This window comes from Propithecus coquereli, unplaced genomic scaffold (assembly GCF_000956105.1).
Source record: "Propithecus coquereli isolate 6110/MARCELLA unplaced genomic scaffold, Pcoq_1.0 Scaffold686, whole genome shotgun sequence".
In the NCBI taxonomy this organism is placed as follows: domain Eukaryota; kingdom Metazoa; phylum Chordata; class Mammalia; order Primates; family Indriidae; genus Propithecus; species Propithecus coquereli.
Window position 1 is genome coordinate 392,580 of NW_012152907.1, and position 15,403 is coordinate 407,982.

Here is a 15,403-nt window from a genome sequence, read left to right on the forward strand (position 1 = left end):
GCATGTTCCACTGGCTGTGTGCTCCTCTCCTATGGCTGTGTCTCTGAGCCTCACAGTAGCTTCCTCGCTCCCCTAACTCAAGCTTGCCTCTCAGGGAGGGTTCCTTTGAGTCATCTCACGGCATTTCCTATGCTGAGACAGTAGGAATGTTGGCCCCTGGGCCCTCTTCTAATTTTCTTTCTCTTTTCTCCTGTTGTCTTAGCTCTGCTCTCTGGGTGATTTCCTAAATTTTATCTCTGACCTTTCACTGCTAACGTGCTTTTATTTCTAAGAACTCCTTTTTTTTCTTTTTTGTATCTGACTTTTCCCTTTTTTTAGCATCCATTCCTGTTAAATGGATGCAAGGTAGTGTCCTATCTCTATAGATAATATTGAATCTATATTTCCTTCCTGTTAAGTTTCTGTTACTTCCAACTTACTGTTTTTTGGGGGGTAACGAGAAAAGGGTATCTGCCATATTAGGGTGTCTGGGAGCTGGCTGGTCGCTCTAAGAGAGGGGCCCTCCGAAGCCTAGGGGTCTCTCTGAGCAGGTGGGGCTTGTCAACAAGGAGCTGCACTGGAGGCTCATGTGGCTGCATTCTCTGAGTGCTTCTTCCGGACCCTGGGCTGCAGGGTGAGGGCCTGCCTGCCAGCCTGCTGCTCACTGTACTGGAGGAGGCTGAGGGCTGACTAGCTGGTGGGTCTCAGCAGTGAGTACAGATCTTGTCTGTCGCTCCATGAATTAGTATTAAACCTGTTTTGGGACAGGATTTGTCTTAAGAGTTTTATAGAACTTTGTCCTGAAAGAATATGTGAACGTGTTGGTTTGCATTTTGAATGCTGTTACACTCGGAAGGGCGTCTCTGAAAGGCAGTAGCGGCTGTATCCCACGAGGCACCGCGTTTCTCAGACCTAAAAAATTGGATTTGCTTTGTAAAGCACAAGTGAATTTGTTAAAAACTATAGGCTGAGAGCTGACAATGGAGTGCCCTCTGGAATAAACAGCTTCCCGAAACGACAGCTTCCCTTTTGTTTAAACCACTCTAGACTACCTGTCTCCATTCATAATAACCTAATAAACATGGAGCTTACATATCTCTGTTTAACCCCTCTGTTTAAATGATAAACTTACCTTAGAATTTAGAAATTAACCTTGGAAAGACTTTGTAACTGTTTGCTCACGTAAATAGAATTAGTTAAAGAATCTGTAGAAGCCTTCTGTAAAAGCCTTTTGAAAATCTGTTAACCTGAGAGGAACTACCTGTTGTTATGTAAATCTGTTATCCCTGACAATTGTTTACTATTTTCTATAAGTTGCCATGTAAGACCTCATTCAGGGCTTTTGAGACCAACGGAGAGGTCTAAGCCCCCTGAGCTCCCGCTTTGCCTATAATCTTTATAAACTTATAAAACTATATCTTTGTCTCAGTGTATTCTTTTATTTCTTCCATTTTCCATTTCTCTCTATTATTTTCTTATCCCTTGCAACTCTACCAAAGGGACCCGGTTTTTTGCAGGGAACACTGGCCACGTTCCCCGCACTTGTCACTTAGACCAGGGTACCGATGGCCACTCTGTCCACCTGTCTCAGTGCCCTGTGCCTTTTCAACTGAGTGGGTTGACCCCCCAGTCCAGTGACTCTCCATTCCCAGAGAGTAAACCTACAGTAGCCTCTTGGTGCGGGGGTAGTTACCCACAGGTGAAGTCAGGGGGTGGAGAGGCAGGGACAGCTTTCAACCTCCATCCCAGAGCAGCTGGTGCAGGCCAGCCTCAGCCTCGCGAGGACCTGGGGCTGTCATCGGGCAGGCTCTCCCCTCCTCACTGTTACTAACTTAGGGCTCCACTTTCTTGGTCTGCTTGCTGTGTCGCTTACCACTGGGCCATTAGCTCTCCAGCTTATAAAATGCTGTGTCGTGGCCATCATTTTCATTTTTCCCATCTTTTCTGTGGTTTCAGTCGAGTTTTAGGATGGAACAAAATTAGACGTCAGGTTCAGTCCCTCATTTCAACCTAGAGATTCGTATCTCAGTTTTATTTTTCAAATGTAGTTGTCAGAGGGAAGGCTTTTATTTGGAGTGTAAGTGAGCTCCACGCCCATGTGGCCGCGTGTGTCTGCAGACAGGGCCACTGCTGTTCTCAGGGCAGGACATCACATTTGGAGCCTGTGTGGTTTTCATTCTGACTGATTGCTTAGTCATCCTTCTCTCCAAATAAGTTTCTAGTGTTTAAAATATTTGGCTCTTAGCGAGTATAATATTTTTTAGAAAACAAACCATAACAAAAATTTTGGAGTGAAAAAATGGTCCTTTCTGAATTGAAAATATGAAACCCAGTAGATGTGACAAGAATTGGTCAAAGTGTTGCTTCCCTCTCAGGGCCAGTGGAGTGATTTGCTTCCTTTCTTTTATATCTTCAATTTCTGGCTCTGTTCCTGGAGGCAGGCACATGGGATTCCTTGGTGCTGCAGCAGGGCAGATGCTTGATCCATGTGCCGTGTGTGGGCCCTGCCTTGGGCTAGGGATCCTGGTGTCTCTGCAGGAGTGTGGCTGGCATTTAGGAAGGATGGAGCTGTTCTCTGTCATTCTGGACTGAACTGTGCTTTACCTAACATTTAGCAGCACTGATCTCTGCCACAGAGTCCAGCAGCATTCCCCAAAACATCCAGGGCCATTGCATAGGCCCGCTGGGGCGTGGCGAGCACCCAGATAAGGAAACTGGGCTGCCAGAGTCTTGCGCTCGAATGCCAGGGCTGGGCCTAAGCTGCCAACAGAATGACACCTTTCCCTTATCTCTCTGGCAGATGGCTGGTAAAAAAATGGGGTAGAAATCTTTTTTAGACCGGGTTTGGTGGTTCACACTTCTAATCCTAGCATTTTGGGAGGCTGAGGACAGAGGATTGCTTGAGGCCAGGAGTTTGAGACCAGCCTGGGCAACATAGCGAGACCCTGTCTCTGCAAAAAATTAAAAAATTAGCCAGGCACGGTGGCGCATGCCTGTAGTGGCATCTACTTGGGAGGCTGAAGTGGGAAGATCGCTTGAGGGCAGTAGTTTGAGGCTTTAGTGAGCTATGATTGCACCACTGTACTCCAGCATCGGTGACAAAGCGAGACCCTGTGTCTAAAACAAACAAAAAGAAATCTTTTTTTTTCTGTTACATAAATTAACCCATTTATTAGAGGCTAGTGACGTCTGAAAAGGTGGAGGTTCTATTGGTTTTTCAATTCCTTCAGTCTTTTGATGGTGAACTTTACTGTGACAGCAGAAGTGGTGTTGTAGGTCCAGGCACCGCCAGCTACTGTTCTCATGCCAGATCCCCACAGCTTGTGTCTTCACCTTGGTTTTGCCACAGAGGAGCAAGCGTACTTGGCATGCTGGCCGATTTCAGTTTTCCTCACCATCTTCCGGAGGGAGGCACCATAGTGGGTGCTGTGTTTACTGACGATTCCAACCTCCTTGTTGCATTTAGCCATGTTGCTGTGAACCAGGTCCGAGCAGAAATCGTTTTTAATATGGCAAAATCTTTTTCCCTTTATGGTGTCCACTTCTAGTGACATGCTTAGGAAAACCTTCATCAGCCTGATATTGTGTAACTACCCTTCTGTTATCTTCTGGTACTTTGTGATTTGGATTTTTACACACACAAGGTGAAGGGTCCCATATACAAGCTGCGGGCTCCTGTCCCAGGAGGGCGAACAGGCTCTGTCTATACATGCAGGCAGCAGTTTGCCAGGAGGCTTCTGAGGTGGGGTGAGGTGGAGCTGGCAGAAATTCCTCGTGCCCCACGAGAGGTCACTTGATTGATGGGTGTTGTGATTCTCAGAATTAGAAGAGATCCACAGAAGTTTCCTTTGGGCAGAATATAAGTGTGTTACATAAATGGGAGAAATCATCCTGTCCCCCTGAGGTCAGGAGGGTGAGTGAACTTTCCTGCTTCTTTATTTCGTTTGATTTGATTTTAATTTATTCATTGATTGATTGGATGATTGATTGATTGACAGAGTCTTGCTCTGTTGCCCTGGCTAGAGTGCAGTGGCGTCATCATAGCTCACAGCAACCTCAAACTCCTGGGCTCAAGTGATCCTCCTGAGTAGCTGGGACTACAGGCACGCGCCACCATGCCCAGTACATTTTTTCTATTTTTAGTAGAGATGGGGTCTTGCTCTTGCTCAGGGTGGTCTTGAACTCCCGAGCTGAAGTGATCCTCCTGCCTTGGCCTCTCAGAGTGCTGGGATTACAGGCATGAGCCACCATGCCGGGCTTCCTTTCTGCTTTAGACACCAGCAGTCTGTCCAGGGAATTCATGCCTTCATTCAGCCAAGAGAAAGAAGGCAGACCAGGGAAGGGGGCCTGGCAGTGCTGGGGGGCAGTGGTGAAAGGGTCAGGTCGAGAGGGGCCTCATTGAGAGGGGAGAGGGTCCTAAGGTGGGCACTAGGGTCTTTTGGAACAGGGCTTGGAAAGAAGAATCAGGGAGTTGGGAGGAGAGATCAGTTAATGCCTCTCATCAACATGCCTATGTGAATGCCCTTCCTGCCAGAGTGGTGGTGCTAGCCTCAGGGTACACTCCTGGTGACTCAGCGCCAGTGGGAGAGCGCTCTGCCTGAGGGAGCCACATGCACACATGCACTCACTGTTCCATCGTTGCCTGGGAAGGGGGCGACACTAATGGCACGTGCAGCGGAGGTGTTTTGTGATGCTGTCTTACTGTGTGGTTAGGCAGGTCGTTCCCTGACTTGTTTCTTTAACATATGCTTAGTGCTTTCTGTGTGTCCATTGCCTTATAATATTAACTACTGTATTCCGCAGAGTCAAGTGGTCCATGAGGTCAGCACTGTCCCCTCCTTTCCTGCAGAGGGAGGACATGGGTGCTGCCAGATGGGTTGAGGGCAGAATAGGGCATCCAGCTGCCTGAGAGTGGGCCAGCCACCACAGGCCTTGCTGGAGTTAGCACAGTTGGAGCTCGATGTCCATGTGTGCCTTCCCAAGGATACCCAGTGAACCATTGTTTTGCTTTATCCTACATTGATTCAGATGACAAGGACTGGGATAGACTCCCGTTAATTAATGGACTTTCCCAGTTTGGGGACAGGGAGGAAGTGAGGAACAGCAACCCCTGCTGGACAGGAGCCATGCAGACTGGCCAACGCTGGGCCTGTCCTCACAATCTGGCCACCTCTGTGCCCCTTCCTCCTGGCCACAGCCCCTCAGAGCACTCCTTTATGAAGAAGCCGTGCTTGGGGCTGGCATGCCTCTCCTAAGACCCAGAGCTGATGAATGGCCAGGTTGGAATTTGAGCCCAGGCCCTTCCTCCCCGTCTACTTCCTGCCAGGCCCTGCGGCCCCAGTCACTCTGACCTATACCGCCTGGGGCGCTTGGCTTCCCCTTGTGCCTGTCACACTGATTCACAGTTCTGTACATCATGTCCCATCAGAATGCATGGCGGCACCACTCCTTGTGTTGAAAAGAGCCAGTGATTTTGTCTGACACTGATGACTGCCTGCTGCATGTGTATACAGAAGTGGGTGCTGCAGGCTCTGTTCTCAGGGTGTCCACAGTACAGTGGGGCCCACAGACAGGAACCAGCGAGTCCTCCAGGAGGTGCAGTACATGTGGTGGAGGTGGCTACAGGGTTTCTGTGCCGCAGACAGCAGGGGTGCCCAGGTAGGAGCCCCAGCAAGCTTGGAGCGGAGTGGTCAGGCAGCGTGTAAGCCAGCAGGGCCATTGTCCCCCAGGGCCCTGGAGAGAGCAAGCGGGGTGGGCTCCTGGACAGCCTTCTTGCCTTGCTGGTGAGGAGCGAGGTGTGAGGCCTGGTAGGCTGGCAGGGACATAGCCCAGGCTATTTCTATTTCCCACAGTCACTGGCAGTCATGTGACTTGGGGATGTGGCGAGGGAGTGGGAACAGAGACAGAGGCCATTTGGGAGGCATTGCCACAGTTGCAGTGGTCGCTGGGGCAAGGATTTTAGCTTTAGGGAATTGGGGGTGGCAGTTGGGAAGGGAAGGGAGGTGCTCAGGTTTCCAGCATGGATGCTTGGTGCAGGAAGTGACGACATCCATAGGTTTCTTGGTGTGTCACTGCTGGCTTCTCAGATAGGGTCAGGCAATGCCTTTAAGACGCACCATGTACTGGGGACAGATCTGGACAGTGCCCCGTGGTGAGGGAGCTCTAAGGGCCTATAATGATGGATCAGTCTCCTAGGAGGCTTCGGTCTCAAACAGATACCAGTTGAACCCTGTGACTGGGCAGACTGACGTAGCTGTGGCAACCAGCTAGCCCATGGCCCAAGGGAGAGCTTGTGGAGCCCAGGTCCCAGCAAGGGGCCATGTGCCTGAGCAGGTGTCGGTCGTCACATCCATCTTCTCAGAGAGCTGGTCACACCCATGGAGCGGCCCCAGCCCCTTTTTCAGCTGGTGTGAATGCTACACTACTGGGGCAGCCTGGGGTTCTTTGGCGGCCACCTCATAGGTACCTGTGAGCACATGCTTATGTTGGGCCAGACTGTGGCGGGACGGCTGTTTAGGGTCTTCCCTTGCGAACAAGGCCTCATCTTCCCGGGCTTCTTGTTTGGGGCAGAGGTCACCTCAACTGCTGTTTCTCTGAAGCTGTAGCCTTTGCCCCCCCCACCCCACCCCACCCCCCGTTTGGGCTGTCTCTTGTACAATAGTTTACCTTCGTTTACCTTCATTTCGTGACAGTGGCTCCAAGGGTTTTGTTTTCAGGAGACAGAGACCGAGAGGTGCCATTCAGGTCCTGCTGCTCAGAAAAGCATCCTGGGCACGGCAGCCAGGCCCAGCTCCGGAGGAGTGGAATGGGGCTTCGGGAAGCAGCGCTGCTGTTCCCAAGGCGGCTGGGTCCTGATTGCGCCTGGTCCTGCAGGCACACCAGGGCCAGGGGGAGGAAGGAAGGGGACCTGAACTCTGGCTGGGAGGTCAGGGCAGACCTCTGAGGGGAAGGGTAGGCTATGGACGAGAGCAGAGCTGCCTGGTTTTTTTTTTTTTTTGCTTCGTATTCTGTTTTGTGGAGCATGATCTTCAGGTTAGAAATAGGAGCAAAACATTTTTAAAAATGTGATTGACAGAATTGAAAACAGTGCTCAGGGCATCTCTGTTTATTCTTTAGCCACCAAAGCTGAAGGGCTTCTCTGGGTGGGCGCCGTGGAGGGACGTTGGAGTGATCGGCAAGGCGCTGCCTCTCCAAGCCCTGGCCTGGCTTCCTCCTCAGCTCCGGCTCCAACTCTGACCTTGCAGCCGCTAGGAAGCTTGGGGCAGAACCGGACATTCACCCCAGCTCCGTTTCCTGTTGTGGAAGGGCGTGTCCTCGCCTGTCGAGCTGTGCCTGTTTCTGGCCTCCAGCCTCCAGCTCCTCAGGCTCTGAATCACTGACAGTTGGTGCCCACAGCACCCCCATCATCTGTGGTGTTTCCCTTGCCAGGAATGGACAGGGCTCGTCCGCCAGCACGTCCCTGGGTTGTCTGGTGCCACTTTGCCCTGGGCTCACCAAGCACGTTGCTTTGACCTGGCCACCCCAGAACCTCGAAGCTGTTGCATTAAGCTGTGCTCTGGGCCTTGTCTCTGGCTGTCCAGGCATCTTTGCTGCAGTTGAGAAGCACAGTGTCTGGGCCCTGCCAATCTGCTGACCCTCTGGAAAGTGACTGGTGGCAGTGCAGGAGGACTGCTTTCCTATCAAGTCTGACTTAGCCCTCAGTGACCGCTGTCCCTGGCAGAGCCCACCTGTGTAACTGCTCCCCATCCTCAGACTCCTCTGCACTCCTCTCTTCCTCTCTGACTCAGCTGCACCTGCCACCCATGGCCTCTCCACCCAGCCAGCCTCCAGGCTGTCCCATTTGCCTACGAGTGCTCTCCCTTGGGTGCTCTCCCTTGGGTCCCCCGTTGGTCTTCGGCTCTTTGGCCCTCGGCCCCTACGAAGTCTCTGTGTGGCAGGCTTTGCCTCCGGGGCCCCTTTCGTGCTGCTGTCAGAGGTGGGAAGAGGAACAGGTACCGGCTTGAGAGGGAGGAGCACAGGGGAGGCAACCTTCAGAAAACAGGTCTGCTCAGTGGCTTCTGTCAGAAATGCCCAGTGACTTCTTAGGGCCTACCAGGTGACGTCTCAACCTTCCCAGTGTGGAGAGCCTGCCCCACACTGACTGCAGCATGTGCACACTGGGTCCTCACTGGCCTCCCAGCGGGCCTGCGCCTGCGCCTGGCTTCCCCGGAGCCTGATCCTGCCCTGGGCTTGTGCTCGTGTTACCATCCTGTGTGGCTAACTCCCTGGTGTCCTGTGGCCCTGGTGCCCTTTGCACTCAGGTGTCTGCTCCACCCCAGATGCCCTGGTGAGCAGGGACCTTTTGCCTCCTCCTCGGTTGAGCTTAGGCTTCAGGAAGCAGAGGGGGAGGTAGAATCTCCAAGTGTGCTTGTTGAGTGAAGTATCCAGCAGTGTGATGAGTCAGTGTCATTTTGGTTTTCTTTTTACGTTAAGGCAGGTTTGTATGTCTCTCAGCAGTGAGCCTCCTTTCTGCAATGTCTTAAGGATCACAGCCATGAGGCTATGGGCCCACTTGTGCATTCTTTGAGTACACTGCAGCTGCTTGGCTTGTGTTTGGAGTGGTCGGCATGCTCTGGTACAGCTGGGCTGGGCTTGTTTCATTCACTCAGAGGTGAGGCTGCAGAGCCCAGTGCTGGGAAGCCAGGTGGGAAGGAGACCCATCCTGCTGGGAGGAAGATGGCCATAAGCAGACCAGAGCAGCCAGTCCCTGGGAGCCAGGGGCCAGGCCTCAGGGGCCCAAGCCTTTCTAACAAATGCACACCTCTTCTTATCTTTTCGTGCGCGCACGCGTGCGTGCGTGCGTGCGTGCGTGTGTGTGTGTGTGTGTGTGTGTGTGTGTGAGAGAGAGAGAGAGAGAGAGAGAGAGAGAGAGAGAGAGAGAGAGTTGGGCAGCGTGTGCTGCCGTTCAAGGACAGCTCCAGCTTAGCTGATGTGCACGTCTCTGTCCCTGTGGAGCATCCATGTGATAGAAAGTCTTCGATAGGATTCCATCTCTTATTACACGTGTGTTGGTGAATGTGTCTTTAAGATATTTTTCACAATTATGTGGTCCATCTCCTCTTGTCCATGGCTAGAAGTCGTTGAAGTTTGGGCTTGTCTCTTGGGTCCCACATTGGGACTCTTGCCTTAGGAGGGACTGAGAAATAACTTCATGTGGCCCTTTCATTTTACTGAGAGGGGAACCAGGGTCCCACTTGCTGGCAGGGTTGGATGGGAGCCCAGGCCACTCAGGGGGCAGGAAATAGAGACCGGCCGGCCAACCAGTGGTCTAATGCCCACTTACTTGATTTTGAGCTGGTTGTGGGTGATCCCCAAGGGTTGGCCCCTCTGCCCTCGTGCTGGGGGCTCCCTCTGTGCTTCGTGGTGGCCTCCTCTCCTGTTTCTTCCTGCTTGTGGCCCTGCCTTGTTTAGCTGCCTGTCTTTGCTCTCTGCTGAGTGCTGCTTCCTCCATGCCTATCCTGGACCTCAGCCAGGCTGGTGTGCAGGGACGGCGCCTCGGCACCCAGGGGCAGCTGCTGTGCAGGGCCCTGTAGCACTGGACTGGCTGGAGTGTGTAAATGTCTCTTCCCCTTCTGTGTTTCAGCGAGGATGCCATGAGGAAAGCTGGCGTGGCCCACAGTAAATCTAGCAAGGATATGGAGAGCCATGTGTTCCTGAAGGCCAAAACCCGGGTAAGGCCCTGTGGGGGAGAAGCCTGGGGCAGAGAAGCCTGAGGAGGAGAGTGTCACAGACTCTGGGTTCCCTCTGTGAGAGTCCCCTAGGGAGTGAGGGTGGGGCAGTTGCTCGCGGGTTGATCGAAGGCACAGTTCGCTTTGTCTGCAGCACTGTAGGTCCTTTCGTATATCCTTGGTTTAAGGAAGGCACCCAGGATGCAGGCCCAGTCGCTGGCTCCAGACCTCACTGCCAGCACCTTCCATCTGTGGTCACGCCCCCTGAACCCCACAGGGAGCTCACTCAGGCCCCCTGCTGCTCCTGTGAAAGGGTGAGTGCCGTGAGTAAGAACTGGGTCTGTTCGGCCTCAGCACCCCCTCTCCCCCCGGGGTCCTCACCTAAGCCCCATAGGGCCCCGAGGCAAGGGCCCAGAAGGGTTCCTGTCCCCTTTTGTTAAATGAGGAAGGTGATCCTTGTTGGGCTGAGGCGTAGAGCATCACAGATGGAGTGGAGGAGAAGGATTCCTGCTGCACGGACTCTCCTGGTCTGGGTGCTAGCCACGCCGAGGGCTTCGTGTGACCACCTCCCTCCATCTGTGCGTGCTCCCTAGGGTGGAGCTGTTTCAGTTAGAAATGAAGCCACATGGTAGAAATGGATGAAATTTAGTAGAAATCAAAGAAATGTGTGTGTTCGTGTGGACACGTATGTGCCTGGAAGAGCTCCAAGAGCACAGGAACTGAGGTGGTGCAGGGTGGGCTCCACTCTGTGGAAAAGTGTGATAAGCACTTTTTTTTTTAAGAGCTTTATACAATTCACCCTTTAAGATACAATCCAGTGGTCTTTAGGATATTCAGAGTCGTGCAGCCATCACCACAGTCTAGTTTTAGAACGTTTTTAAAAAGAAGCTCCATACCCTTTAACAGTTGTACCCCATTTTCTTTCATCCCTCGCAACCACTCACACTTTCTGCTGCCGTGCATTTGTGCGATTCTGAATTTTCAATGTAAATGCAATCATACAATGTATGTTTTTTGTGAGTGGCTTCTTTCACTTAGCATAATATTTTCAAAGTTCATCTATGAAAAATCTTACAGCATGTACCTTATTCCTTTTTATTGCTAAATAATGCATTTATGGATGGATATTTTTATTACATTTTATATACCTCCTCATCAGTTCATGGACATTTGGATTGTTTCCACTTTTTGGCTCTTAAGAATAATGCTGAATAATAGTTCATGTAAGAGTTTTTGTGTGGGCTTGTTTTCATTTCTCTTAGGTATATACCTAGGGGTGAAATTGTAGGGGTCGTATGGTAACTCTATATTTAGTTATTTTGGAACTGCCAGACTGTTTCCCAAAGCAGCTGCACCATTTTAAATTCCCACCAGCAGCTCATGACATTCTCATTTTCCTCCATCCTCCCCAACACTTGGTATTGTCTTTTTTTTTTGTAGCCGTCGTAATGGCTATAAAGTGGTTTTTTTTTTCATTTTTTTTTTGAGACAGAGTCTCATTCTGTTGCCTGGACTAGAGTGCCGTGACGTCAGCCTAGCTCACGGCAACCTCAAACTCCTGGGCTCAAGCGATCCTCCTGCCTCAGACTCCCAAGTAGCTGGGACTACAGGCATGCGCCACCATGCCCAGCTAATTTTTTCTATATATTTTTAGTTGTCTAGCTACTTTCTTTCTGTTTTTAGTAGAGACGAGGTCTCGCTCTTGCTCAGGCTGGTCTCGAACTCCTGAGCTCAAACGATCCTCCCGCCTCGGCCTCCCGGAGTGCTAGGATTACAGGCGTGAGCCACCGTGCCCAGCCTATATAAAGTGGTTTGATTTGCATTTGCCTGGTCACTAATGCTGTTGAGCATCTTTTCATGTGTGTGTTGGACATTTGTACATTTTCTTTGGAGAAATGTCTCTTCAGATCTTTTTCCCATTTTTAATTGTGTTGTTAGTGTTTATTGTTGTATTATAGTAGTTCTGTATGTATTTAAATATAGATCTCTTACTAGATATATAATTTACAAATATTTTCAAGGATGAGATTTTTTATTATTTTTGTTTGTATTTTCTTACAGTTAAATGAACTTTGATAAGAGCTTATTGAACTGTCTCAGATTTTGAAATGTTGACCTTGTTGGTTCAGCATTATTTGTTATCTACCACTTTGTAACAAGCAAGCCCAAAACTTAGTGTCTTAAAGCAATGGGTCAGGAGTTGGGGTGGCCGGGATTGCCTGGCCAGGCCATTCTGCCAGTCTCACTTGTGACTTCTTGTGTAGCTGCTTTTACCTAGCAGCCCAGCCACGCTGGAAGAGTCATAAAGGCTTTGCACGTCAGTTAACAGCAGAGCCCAGACTTCCTTACAGCATGGCGGCTGGCTTCCAGGAGGACGTGGAAGCTGCCGGTCCTCAGAGGGCCCCATCACTTGGATACAGCAAGTCCGAAGGCCAGTGAAGATTCAAGGGAGGGTAAATTGCCTCCAACTTTTTTTTTCTTTCACTTGTTAAATTTTTTTATGGATACATAATATTTTATATATGGGGTACATGTGATACCTGTTACATGCACAGAACGTATAATGATGAAGTCAGGGTATTTGGGGTATCCATCACCTTGAGTATTTTGCCTACACCTTTTGATATTAGCAGCAGCCTGTGGGTACAAGGAGGCCAGTGATTACTAGGCGGACATTGTGGAGACTAGCTACCACAGAAACCCTCTCAGCAGCTAAGGAATAAGCCTTCCATCCCACAGGAGGTGTCTAGCAGCACAACACCCCTCACCAGGGCAGATTGCTCTGCCTTGGCCTCTGAATTACTATAGCCCACACACTGCACCTTAAAGATTTTAGTCCATTTCCTTTGATCAGGCAGGTTCTAAATCCCTAACTCCAAGAGGAAGCCCTGAGTAATTGGAAGAGAAGTATTTATAAGAACTGTGTTGGGCCAGGCGCGGTGGCTCACACCTGTAATCCTAGCACTCTGGGAGGCCGAGGCGGGCGGATTGTGTGAGCTCAGGAGTTCGAAACCAGCCTGAGCAAGAGCGAGACCCCGTCTCTACTAAAAATAGAAAGAAATTAATCGGACAACTAAAAATATATAGAAAAAATTAGCCGGACATGGTGGCACATGCCTGTAGTCCCAGCTACTTGGGAGGCTGAGGCAGAAGGATTGCTTGAGCCCAGGAGTGTGAGGTTGCTGTGAGCTAGGCTGATGCCATGGCAGTCACTCTAGGCCGGGCAAAAGAGTGAGACTCTGTCTCAAAAAAAAAAAAAAAAAACTGTTGGAAATTTCCTATGTCATTTTTATAAGGACAGATGTCTTACTTGGGCACTGTTGTCTGAGGTCCATTGTTTTACTTACTGCTCAAGCTCCACATGGAAGTGGATTCCAGTTAGTGAGACGAGGACCTTCCCAGCAGGTGGGCCCATGGGAGGACTCTCCAGGCCAAGATGGCGGCCTGGGCACACTTTTTACCTACCCCTCCTGCCTGAGACCCTGTAAAAACAACTGGTGAAGAATTTAAAAGGCAGGACCCCAGAGCAGGGAAACAGGTAGGGAAGAATGATTTCTCTGTTTCCAGACCCCAGCAGGGGCTGAGAAGTTGTGGGTCATGGAGGAGAGAGATAACCTTCCTTGGAATCCTGGCAAGCTTGTGGGTCCAGAGGTGCCCATCTCAAAGGAAACCGGGATGCTGATGGGCACCTTAGGCGGTCTAGTGTATACACCAGAGCAAGGAAAGCCTTGAGTATACTTGTCTAGAGGAAGTCACCAAATTGCCTGGAGTGAGCTCTTGCCTCCATTGTGGGTGTAAGCACCCCAAGTTAAAACCCTCTCCATCCTGTCATTGGCTGGCTCCAGGTCTCATGGGCATACCCCATTTGCACACTCTAAAGTGATGTCCCCTTGCACTGCCCTGTTCTGCGTGCTTCATGTGTTTAAACTCATTTGACCCCCAGTTATCTCAGTGAAGTGCATACAGTACGACTCGTCAGTTTACAGGCAAGGAAACCCAGGCACACAGATGCTAATTGTCTTGCTCAGGATGTCACTTGGCTGGTTAGAGGTAGACCCCTGATGTGAACCCTGGGTCTCTCATGTCAGAGCCTACACTCTTAGCCACACCTCTTACCGACTCCCATCTATCAAAGCAAGAGACACCCAAGCACACACTTTAATTCCTTAATACCTTGATTCCTACAGGTGGGACTACTCTGCCGAAAAGAGGCTGAGGGAAACAAAAATAGCGGTGCCTGGGCGTGGTGGGTGATACTGATGATGGTGTCTCCAAACACTTCAACCAGTCCCCTGAAGGTTCTGGAAGATTTGGCATCCACTGAGTGAGAAGGCAGTCAGGGGTCCTGGCACCTCTGTGTCAGCACCTACAGGAGCAGTGTGGAGAGATTACTAGGGCTGGATATATTTCTGAACACTTGCTTAATTGGCCTTTAGAAAATTAACCTTATATGTTAAACACACACCACTTGTTTTGTACTTAACATAGTATCATGCAAAAGTAGTACATGTTTCTGGTTTGCAGTTTAGAAATGACTGGTGCAGACCCAAACCCTGCCTGGGAAGCTAAGGTGAAACTCAGAGGCCAGGGAGGCCAAGAGCATCAGAACTGGGAAGCCACCTTGAGACTCATCAGGGAGGAGGGCCTGGTGTGAACAACCAACCAGCTGGAATAAATGGACAAAGCCTAACCACATTTCCCAGGAGAGCGAGGGAGGAGGAGGAGGATGCCAATGTGCATCTGTTACAGGAGACACTTTCCTACCTTCAGCCTTTTTTTTTTTTTTTTTTGAGACAGAGTCTCACTCTGTTGCCCGGGCTAGAGTGCCGTGGGTTCAGCCTAGCTCACAGCAACCTCAAACTCCTGGGCTCAAGCAATCCTACTGCCTCAGCCTCCCAAGTAGCTGGGACTACAGGCATGAGCCACCATGCCCGGCTAATTTTTTCTATATATTTTTAGTTGTCCGATTAATTTCTTTCTAATTTTTAGTAGAGACGGGGTCTCGCTCTTGCTCAGGCTGGTCTAGAACTCCTGAGCTCAAACAATCCGCCCGCCTCGGCCTCCCAGAGTGCTAGGATTACAGGCGTGAGCCACCGCGCCCGGCCAACCTTTAGCCTTTTTAAGGGACCTCACAAGCCCATGGTCAGGCTTTTCACTGAGTCTGAATAAATCCGCTGTACCTGTTAATCAAGGACAGTTACTCCAGCTTTCAGCCATGGGAAGCATTGAGTTTGAGCTGAGAAAAGCATGACATGTACATTGAAAGATGTGAACATGCGAAACAATGAGCATTTTATTAACAACTATTGAGATCTGCTAGAAAGGCCTGGCTTGTGCTGAGTGCGGCTGGCTCTGAACGAGGGTCCTGTGTCCTGCTCACCAGTAGGCAGTGCTCCTTTGCCCTGCCCTGTAGGACTTGTGCATCACCCTGAGGAGACATACTCGTTCATAAGCCTAATTTTAAATTCTAATTGTTGGGCTTTCAGTAGCTATATTGTGCATATATTAAGGCACTGAGAGCAGTACTTTACAAATACTGTCTAATCCTTGTGGCATTTCCCCAGTTTGCCTGTGAAGAAGTTCAGGTACAGTGCAAGTCAGGGGAAGCATGGAAGTGAGCTTGCTTGCTTGCTTTCTGTTGATCTTATTTTTAAATTTAAGCTGGGTAAGGGGCCATTGACATTTGTTCTGTTATTCATTTTTTTGATGTCTAAAAT

At 50.2% G+C, this 15,403-nt stretch overlaps 1 protein-coding gene across 3 annotated transcripts in view; it reads left to right on the plus strand.

Moving 5' to 3' along the window:
• Positions 1-15,403, plus strand: part of MED15 (mediator complex subunit 15) — a 66,003-nt gene that overhangs the window by 12,755 nt on the left and 37,845 nt on the right. For 2 of the 3 annotated variants that reach the window (XM_012660876.1, XM_012660878.1), the window contains exon 2: positions 9,602-9,689. In XM_012660876.1, coding sequence (XP_012516330.1) covers positions 9,602-9,689 — 88 coding nt within the window. Of the gene's footprint in view, positions 1-9,601; positions 9,690-9,874; positions 10,001-15,403 lie in introns of all 3 variants that reach the window. The other variant, XM_012660875.1, reaches the window with a different exon arrangement.